General features: G+C 41.3%; 1 protein-coding gene across 4 annotated transcripts in view; it reads right to left on the bottom strand.

Annotated features, from left to right (window-relative positions):
- The window catches only part of FAM120A (family with sequence similarity 120A), a 129,385-nt gene that overhangs the window by 29,013 nt on the left and 89,530 nt on the right, over positions 1 to 10,842 (bottom strand). For all 4 annotated transcript variants that reach the window (XM_003795026.2, XM_023516234.1, XM_023516232.1 and 1 more), the window contains exon 11: positions 4,130 to 4,379. In XM_003795026.2, the coding sequence (XP_003795074.1) occupies positions 4,130 to 4,379 (250 nt within the window). The remainder of the gene's footprint in view (positions 1 to 4,129; positions 4,380 to 10,842) is intronic.

Here is a 10,842-nt window from a genome sequence, read left to right on the forward strand (position 1 = left end):
GTCAAGAAGAAACTGGTTGTGAAAACGTTTTAAAAATGCAGCATCAGCAATGCTACAGATAAAACTGAGGATGATAAAATTTACTGGGATGAGAAAAGTGACTCTTCACAAGACCCTGGTAATACAGAAATTGAAGACAATGATACTTCTGATATTGACAGTGATGAAGAATTCTTGGCCTTCTATTATGTATAACTATTATGTATAACTATTGTACTTTTGTCACTGGTACATAAAATTTCTTCAACCATAAGGTGTCTAAAAGTAAATGGTAAAATTCCTTTATAATAAAAAAAAAAGAAACCTAAATATAAACAAATAAAAATTTGAATAAAAAAAAAACTGAAAGATTTTTTCCTAAATGTCTGGGCCAAAAACATGGGAGCACATTCTACATAGCAAAATATGTTATATGGTGAGCCAGGTGCTCTAGTAGATTAAAAGTCATATATCATTTTAACTTGGAAGAGAGAAATACAAACATAACCAAATTCATTATTTTATATTTTAGAGCACCCAAAGTCGTCATCTTAAATTTCTGACGCATTTTTTACTAATATAAGGTTTTCATTGGTAAAAGTATGTCCTTAACTGAATTTTTCATCAGAAGAAAACAGAAGACTCTAAAAACTGAAACAAAAAAACTGATCTTTCCCATTAGCTAACCTTTATTGGAAATATGAAAACTGACATACTGTTTAGTCAGCTTCCTTTTAATTAACTCTTCCTAAGTAAGTTACCTTAAAGTTTCTTATAAATTTAAGAAACTTGAGGGGTGGGGGAAAAATAAATTTAAGAAACTTTAGTGGTGCCTGTCTAAGCCCCAAAGGAGCAAGGGCAATGGGGGCTGCACTACACATGGGTGCTCTACCAAGAGACAGGCCACAAGGGTACCTAAGTCCAAGGATCAGGGACAGAAGTCACAATATAGAGAGGGACACTAGACTATACCCTACAAAAGTGAAGAGGGGCAATAGGCTGGCCCGAGCAAATATGGAGAGGGACACTAGGCTGAGCCACATTACAGAGAGCAATGTTAATTCACTGTTTTCTTTTCTTTTCTTTTCTTTTTTTTGAGATAAAGTCTGACTCTTGGCTCGGCGCCTATAGCTCAACCGGCTAAGGCGCCAGCCACGTACACCTAAGGTGGCGGGTTCGAGTCCCCAGCCCGGACCCGCCAAACAACAATGACGGCTGCAACCAAAAAATAGCCGGGCATTGTGGCGGGCGCCTGTGGTCCCAGCTACTTGGGAGGCGGAGGCAGGAGACTCGCTTGAGCCCAGGAGATGGAGGTTGCTGTGAGCTGTAATGCCACGGCACTCTGCCCAGGGGGACAGCTTGAGGCTCTGTCTCAAAAAAAAAAAAAAAAAAAGTCTGACTCTTGCCCTGGCTAGAGTGCTAGAGTGTCATGGCCTCAGCCTAGCTCACAGCAATCTCAAACTGCTGGGTTCAAGCAATCTTCCTGCCTCAGCCTCCCAAGTAGCTGGAACTACAGGCACTCACCATGACGCCTGGTTAATTTTTCTGTTTTTAGTAGAGACAGGGTCTTGCTCTTATTCATGTTAGTCTCCAACCCCTGGGCTTAAGCAATCCACCACACCCATCTCAGCCTCCCAGAGAGCAAGGATTACAGGGATGAGCCATAATGCTTGGCCAATTCATTGCTTTCAGCTGTGGGGGTGGGCCCATAAAGGCACTAGGAAGGCAGAGACAGCAAGTTTCCAGCAGGAAGGAGTCCCTGATTCTGAAAGCCTAGTTTCTAAATGCTATCCCCTTACTTGCAGCAACTAAGGCTACTTATAGAAATGAAGATCCTGGAGGCAGGGGGATACAAATGAAGGCAGAACATCTGCAGACAAGTGACGAGGTGCTCAGAAAATGACAAGGGTCAGTGGCAAGACCACAGAGGCCAGCTGATAAGGCATCAAGGGTAGCATCAAAATAGACAGTGGTATAGTGGACTGAAACCTCCTGGAGAAACAGGAAGCTCTTCATCTATACTGATATATACAGGTTGGTCATCTGGAGAGAGTTGAAACATTCAGTGTCCAAGCATTTCCCCATGAGATGTATACAGCTGCAAATGGTAAACGTCACTCCACATGAAGAAGCCACAGACACTTTGCACTAAGACCTGAGAATCAGCATCCTACCTAACAGCATACACAAGCTGTGAGAGGCATCAACCCTATAAGCAAAGAGGTGACCTGGAACTGGTCCTTTATCACCAAGGATGCTGTTGGGACAACTAGCCAAACAGGTCCTGAGGGTTACATGAACCACAGTACCCATGTGAATAAATTTTAATAGCTATATGATGGTTATGAAGGAAAATGCCCTTGTCTGTCAGAAAAATCAGAGTACAAAAAGCTCTTTGTATTTATACTTGTAACTTTTCTCTAAGTTTGAAAGTGCTTCAAAACTAAACCAAACCAACCACCCTAAAATCTAATGAACATCCTGAACGCATCCCAACTCAAATTAACTTTAACACGCCAACACCAAAAAACCAGTGTCTACACATACTCCTGCAGCTGCTTGTGTCAAGGACCAACACACAAAAACCCCAGCAGCAAGAGCATACTGGTTGCTGTGAAACTTGGGTTTCTAGACACCTTTCTCTCTGCGGTGCTGCTACAGGGCTGCTCCTTAGAGACACGGCCAATGCTGGAGCATTTGAAGCATCTTTTAAGGCCAGAAAGCAAATAAGTGCTCCCAAAACAAAAGGGTGGAGTTTGGCATAGGTGTCAACCCAAAAGAGCTCTCAAGGCCAGAGTTAGGGCAGTGTGAGCAATGAGATATTAACACAGTACTAGATACAAACACAAATGAACTGATTACAAGCCTATAAAATGAGCCCATACTGATATAAATGATTCATGTTTTACCTAATAATACTTCATTCAACAATGAACTACATATAAGACAGTAGTTCTGTGAGATTATAACACTGTATTTTACTCTACCTGTTCTATGTTCAGCTATGTTTAGATAGATAAATTCCTAATAATTGTAATAAAGTGTTACAGTGCCTATAGTATTCAGGACAGGAACACACCATGCAGGCTTGTAGCCCAGGAGCAACAGGCCACACCATACAGTTCTACCATTGAGGACAGGTTAAGTACACTCTATGACATTCACACAGTGACAAAAATACCTAATGATGAACTTCTCTGAAAGTGTCTCCATCATTCAGCGATACAGGACTATAAATGATTAAATAAAGGGGGGGGAAGACAAAAATTTTCCCTACAGAAGAATTTCAAATAACATACAATATAACTCTCTCTTACAGCTTTCAAAATCTTCAATATTTAAAGAAGAAACTGAGACCAGGTGCAGCTCATACCTATAAACCTAGCACTCTGGGAGGCTGAGGTGGGTGGACTGCCTGAGCTCATGAGTTCGAGAACAGCCTGAGCAAGAGCAAAACCTTGTCTCTAAAAATAGTCAGGCATTGTGGTGGGCTCCTATAGTCCCAGCTACTGGGGAGGCTGAAGCAAAAGAATTGCTTAAGCCCAAGAGTTTGAGGTAGCTATGAGCTGTGCCACCACAGCACTCTACAGAGGGTGACAAAGTGAGACTCTGTCTCAAAAAAATATATATTGGCTCAGTGCCTATAACTCAGTGGCCAGGGCGCCAGCCACAAGCACCAGGGCTGGTGGGTTCAAACCCAGACCAGGCCTGCTAAACAATGACAACTGCAACAAAAAAATAGCCGGGTGTTGTGGTGGGTGCCTGTAGTCCCAGCTACTTGGGAGGCTGAGACAAGATAATTGCTTAAGCCCGAGAGTTTGATGTTGCTATGAACTGCGATGCCCATGGCACTCTACTGAGGGTGACATAGTCAGACTATGTCTCAAAATAAATATAAAAAATAAAAAAATAAACTATATTTAAAAACATTACATAATATTTATATACCATGTATGTTTACCAAGTATACCTATTCTATAAACAGACTATATAGCATAAAGTAAAATATATATTGCATTTATATGGCCTCCATTTCTATAATATATATAAATGTAGAATCAGGATAAATTTCAACAGACAACATGATTATCTGGAATAAACTTATATCCTTTCTAGAATTCAAGTCCCAGCTCCCACACCTGACACTCACCGTAAGACGCAGCAGAGCACCATGAGGTGAGTGGGCACGTTGGCAGGGTTGAGCATGGCAGGGGTGTCTGACCTCATGCAGGCCAGGAAAGCCCTCATCCTGCGGTTCTTGTCCTCCACTGCCTTGCCTAGCCAAAGCCTCTTCAGGTTGGGGCAGGTCCACTCCCTGAAGGCAAGAGCTTCCACCAGTTCTGGAGTTTGTGGAGACTTCCCTTTGTAAGCTGCCCATTCTTTAATGATCACTGGTGAGACTACAGAAAAGGAAAACCAGAGAATATACATTATTCACTGGCCCACTTACTTTCAGTTTTAACAAAAACAAACAGCTCTAGTAATTAGAGTCTGAAGATGGCACCTCTCAGGTAACAATGCCTTCTCTCTTTAGCAAGCCACCAGAGTCCTCATGTGTATTTTGTTTGCTCCTCTACTCTGTGCAAGTAATGGTTCATTTAGATTTTTCAGTCAGGTCCCAGATAAACTTTTTTCCACTAAAATTGTGACTTGATTTCCCCATATAACTAATATGTATAAATCAAGCATGTTAGGCAAAATTTATTTTAATATTTTATATCTATTAATACTTTTAATAACAATAATTGTTATTCACAGAAGTATGTGATTATTTTCACAAGGAAAATCCAAGTTAGATAGCTAATCTGTTTTTCTATATACATATTGTCAAAATTAGACTAGAGAAGGTAGCTACTTTACTGAAGAACCTCCTACTTCAACATATTTTAAAGACTGGCCATTATGACACAAGTAGAATCAATATTTCAGACTTGGAAATCCCAGATAATGCCAGCGCACAGTAATTATATTCACCAAGAGTTAAGACAGAGTATAAAATTCTTCAACATTTTACCTCAAAAAAGGCAAGGAGTTCTAAGTTGATATAATACAAAAACAATGATCTTTTATCCACAGTTATTTTACCACTTATATTGAATTAATTCTTACAAACACACAAACATGCACATTTTCCCATATAATTTCCAAATAAGTTAAAGAAAAATGTATGATGGGGAAATACAATGAAAACAATCCATACTGCGAAGAATGTTAAAAGTTCTCATCAACTGCACTGAGGTAACAATTCAGTGGTAAAATCTAGATGTGCATTTATTTCATAAGTACCAAGGAGTTTGCTTTCATTCAATAAACACCAGAAGCAAGGCAGGGATATGTGTGGCCCCCTCGTCCAGTGAGCTGCTAAACATGAACCAAAGGTATCATCACTGGCTAACACGTTCCACTGCACGGCCACTCCAAGGCCAAAAGGTAGTGTGGAAACCAGGATGATAGCATAAGTTCTAATTTGATCTTTAACACATTAATTCTACTCAAGTAACATTAATCCAGCTGGGTTCATTTTCTGTAAAGTAATGGCTAAGGCATTCTGAAGAATTCAAAATAAGGACAGAGTTATATGTATAACTGGCTGATTGCCAGTTCTACTCCAAGAGTTAAGTATAGCTAGGCAATACAATAATCTCTTAAAATGTAATGAAAAAACGTCAGGCATTAGATACTTGGATATACAGTTTATCAGCAACAGAAAAAAATGCTTACACACATTTCAATATCTACTAAGTTAGGTAACAGTGCCACACATAGGAATATGTCATGAATCAAGACCTCACTACAAGTGCTCTGTGCCAAGCCCTTCCGGAGTCAGCTCAAGGCAATGTCCCTTTATGAGACACTTACTAGACAAAACAGGGGTACAAGTTAAGACAGTCACTAAAAATTCTCCTTTTACAAAAAAGTTACTGTTGTCGTTGGGCAAACTTCTTTCATTTACATTTGAATATCTTAGTGTTTAAATGTTAAAAGTTTATTTAAAACATTCCAAATTCTTATTTTAAAGTTCAAGTCAAAACACAGGTATACATGTATGTATAAATACATGCTCATTTATTTTTATCCAGCATTTTTAAATGTCAGATATAAAGCCAATAAAGTCTCCATTATTAAGCAGACCCTGTCCTTGGACGCACAATCTAAGGTACCGCCCCACCACGATCCTGCTAAGCTCCAGCACAGCTCTCAGTTTCTGGAAGCTTCTTAACAGCAGTAACAGAGCACACAGGGACAAACACCACCACCACCACCACCACCACGTGCAGCCTTCCCAAGAGCCGGATCTGCCTTCCCTCCTGTAATCTGACACAAAGGCTGCTTGGCCCCAAGAGAAAACAGGCAAAAGGAGCTTCGGGAATGGGTTGTTTATCAATAAGTTCTATTAGATAAGTTTCTATAGAAGTTTTCCCCCTATTAGGTAAGTTTCTATAAGACAACTCTACATATACACACACCACACATCCACCATATACAAACACCAAACACACAACACATACTCCAATCATACCCCATCCCCAATGCATACCACACTCCCCACCCCACATGCTCCTAGAATGGGTTTAGATTGTATAAGCCACTTGGGGTTTTCTCAAAAAAGGAATTCTTACTAAGTCTACTTTTATCTTTGTTGTTTCTTTCTTTCCCTTGTCTTAGTGCTGCTCTCACCTTTTTCATTTTTTACGCTTTGTTTTCATGTTAGAAAAAGAAATTGTTGGTAGAGGATTTTCATTCTTAAATTCAGAACCTTTAGGCCTCTAGATATTTCAACCTGCAAGGCCCTAAGTCACAGTTAAGTGGAGGTCATCCTAACTCTGCATGGTATTCTCAGAAATATATACTATGACTTCAAGGTTCTAGTTGCTTTCTACATTTGGGCTCCAAGGGCCTCCTATGCAGCTGAATGCGTCTGGCCTGGTAGTGCATCTCAGAGACTCTACACAGCCCCAACTGCAGCAGCAGAACACACTCTAAAGGGCCGAAACTGGACTCTTGTTGATGAGTGTTGTCCAAGGCAACACTCCAGCGAAAGCCTGCCCCAAATCCTAGCAAGGCTCAGAATGGTGCTAGATAAGAGTACAGATGGAAAATGATTTGTCCTCTCTCACAGGCATTTTTATTGTCCAAATGCAATACTGAGGACAAGAACAGCTCAAATTTAATTTAGAAAAAATTGTCTTTCTCAAAGAAAACAGATGTGTGGTCTCTTAATTTGCTTTATTTTTATAATGCACTTGTCTGTTTTTAATCTAATATTTAAAGATACTGTGAATATACCACCAGTTAATAGCTGTGAAACCGGGCAACGCTTGTGGTTCAGTGAGTAGGGTGCCGGCCCCATATACCAAGGGTGGCAGGGTCCTACCCAGCCCTGGCCAAATTGCAACAAAAAGGCATTGTGGCAGACGGCAGACGCCTATAGTCCCAGCTACTTGGGAGGCTGAGGCAAGAAAATTGACTAAGCCTAAGAGTTGGAGGTTGCTGTGAGACTCTATCTCAAAAAAAAAAAAAAAAAAAAAAAAAGCTGTGAAATCTTAGATCAAATCTTTGATAGGTATTTATGAAGCATCTCCTATGTGCCAGGCAGGGCTGTGACAAGGGGCAGGCGGGCAGGCAGGCAGGCGAGGTAGGACCTACACAAATGTGTGCCTAAAAGTGGGAATTTCCTTAGGTTCTCAGATCTGAGCCTGGTTCCAGAGACTGGGAAAAGAAAAAAAAAGGCTAATTCCTAACTTTGCAATATAATCCTAATGATTAAAATGTAAACAGCACCTAGCACCTGGACTTAGTAAGAATTCCTCTTTTGAGAAAACCCCAACTGGGTTGTACAATCTAAACCCATACTAGGAGTGTGTGGGTTGGGGGGTGTGATGTGCATTGGGGTGGGGTGTATGTGTTGTACGTAGGGAAAACTGTGAAATCAACTAACATTTTATACATTACATAAAATTTATTAAAATTAGTGCTTATAAAGAATTCCAAAGGACATCCAGTTTTGAGATTGACACAGAGCAGCCTCAATGGTACTAGGACTAAGCAAAGAAAATGGCTTGGCTCTGCTTTACAAGTCCACTGAAAGGGGGGGGCTGAGGGCAGCCTTTAAAGCCAAGAACACCTGCTGCTCCCTCTGTTCTCTCTGGGCTACTGGCTTCTTCCCCAGAGTTACTGTTGCCCAGAAGGGTGGACTTCTCAGTTCTCACCATGTTGTTCAGACCACAGGAAATAAGCAAACACAAAGTTAGGCATTTCCTAACAGTAATTAATCTGGAATGTTATCATTTTTGCAAAAATCTCTGATTTATGTGCTTGCCCATAATAGTACCAGGCCTCCAGAACATCGTAGGAGGCACTGTCTGGACCTCAGAACAGCACAGCGGTATAAAATGACCTCTGTATTGGTAGTATTGCAGGAAAGTATGTTCATGCCGCTTTTTGTAGAATAGAAAATAAAGGAATCCTAGAAGTTAGCTCATCTAGCTGAAGATCTATCTATAAATAAATCTTGTGATATCACCATCAACAAATACTAATCTCATCTTTTCTACTGACAGGAAAATTCATTACTTTAGGAAAGCAGCCTACTTCCAAAAAACTGAATATTAGACTATCTTCCTTACCTTACACTAAACAAGATTTTTTTTTTTTTTTTTTTTGAGACGGAGCCTCAAGCTATCCCCCTTGGTAGAGTGCCATGGCATCACGCTCACAGCAACCTCCAACTCCTGGGCTCAAGCAAGTCTCCTGCCTCAGCCTCCCAAGTAGCTGGGACTACAGGTGCCCGCCACAATGCCTGGCCATTTTGTTTTTTTTGGTTGCAGCCATCATTGTTGTTTGGTGGGCCCGGGCTGGGGATTCGAACCCACCACCTTAGGAGTATGTGGCTGGCACCTTAGCTGCTTGAGCCACAGGCGCCGAGCCACTAAACAAGATTTTTACACTGGCAAAAACAACTCTAGGGCACCAGTTTTTTGTTACTAGAGGCTAAATTAATAATGCATTTTCTTTTCTTTTTCTTTTCTTCTTTTTTTGAGACAGAGCCTCAAGCTGTCACCCTGGGTACAGTGCTGTGGCATCACAGCTCACAGCAACGTCCAACTCCTGGGCTCAAGCGAGTCTCCTGCCTCAGCCTCCCAAGTAGCTGGGACCACAGGCGCCTGCCACAACGCCCAGCTGTTTTTTGGTTGCAGCTGTCATTGTTGTTTGACAGGCCGGGGCTGGATTCGAACCTGCCACCTTAGGTCTATGTGGCTGGCGCCTTAGCCACTTGAGCCACAGGCACCGAGCCTAATAATGCATTTTCTTCATAGAAAGGATCCTTTCAAAATTTCACTGGGGATCATAAAAACACCGTAATAGTTATGCTTTCAGTAAAAACCCAGTATTTTCCATCAGGTGTTAATCATGTTCTCCTAGTAGCAACTACCTTTGAAATCTGTTATAATGTCAACTTTGGGCTCTATCTCAGCCCAGGAATAATAGCCCTGGTTCATTTTGTAAGCCAATTCCAACCGACTAGAAGCAGCTGCCTATAAAACCATAGTATAAAGTATGTTTCTAAGCTCAGTGCCATAGCAACAGCACTAGCAAGCAATGCTGGCAAAGGGATTAGGAAAGGAGAGTTGCTGCATTCACGTATTCATGTTCACAGGTGAAGGAAAGATGCTGCGAGATGAATGGCTTCCTGGGGTGGGGTGGGTTGTAATTTAGGGAGGAGCTATTGTTTTAATCACTGAGCTTTCCTAGGATGGTTATGAAAACAAACAAATAAAAATAAACAAAACAACGAAAAACTCCAGATCCTTCACAGCGAGGCAGAAACAGAAAAACAGATAAAACAAAACTATCCTCTCCAAACAGAAAAATTCTTCACTGACTTCTAAGCAGCACACCAGCATGTAGGTAACAGATGAGGTCCACTGGATTCTCTATTTCTTCATGCTGACACATCTGTAAGCACCCTCCATAATCTTCTTTTTTTCCTTTATTTGAGACAGAGTCTCACTCTGTTGCCCTAAATAGAATGCTGTGGCATCATAGCTCACAGCAACCTCCAACTCCTGGGCTCAAGTGATCCTTCTTGCCTCAACCTCTCAAGTAGCTGAGACTACAGGCATCCACCATAATGCCCACCTATTTTTAGGGACAGGGTCTCATGCTTGTTCAAGTTATCCACCTGTCCCAGGGAGCTGCTAGGATTACAGGAGTAAGCCACCAAGCCTGGACTATACCTTTCATAATTTTCAAAGATAAAGGACTGCGAATGTTTCTCTTAAACCTTTGACATCTGAAGTTGGGGCAGCCCACTGTCCATCAAAATAGATATGCTTAGTAGGCCACAGGACATGCAGCAGAACATAGTATTATAGACATGCTGACTAATTCCTTATTCTCCCATGTACGTTATTTCTAATATATTAGAAACCTGAAAGTTCAAGGACTTATATTAATCCAAAAGAGTAGCATCAAATTATATGACTAGCTTATCACATAATAATTTGTCTTACTAAGCAATCATCTCTTACATTAGGTCTGAGTTCATCTGTTTTTATCAGTAGTCCCAAATATCAGCACAAATACAAACATTTCTTTTTTTTTCTGAGACAGAGCCTCAAGCTGTTCCCCTGGGTAGAGTGCCGTGGCATCACAGCTCATAGCAACCTCCAACTCCTGGGGCTCAAGCAAGTCTCCTGCCTCAGCCTCCCAAGTAGCTGGGACCACAGGCACCCATCACAACACCTGGCTATTTTTTTCCGTTTTTTCATTGTTGTTTGGCAGGCCCGGGCTGGATTCGAACCTGCCACCTTAGGTGTATGTGGCTGGTGCCTTAGCCACTTGAGCCATAGGTGCCAAGCC

This window comes from Otolemur garnettii, unplaced genomic scaffold, assembly GCF_000181295.1.
Source record: "Otolemur garnettii isolate 467f Iridium unplaced genomic scaffold, OtoGar3 scaffold00088, whole genome shotgun sequence".
In the NCBI taxonomy this organism is placed as follows: domain Eukaryota; kingdom Metazoa; phylum Chordata; class Mammalia; order Primates; family Galagidae; genus Otolemur; species Otolemur garnettii.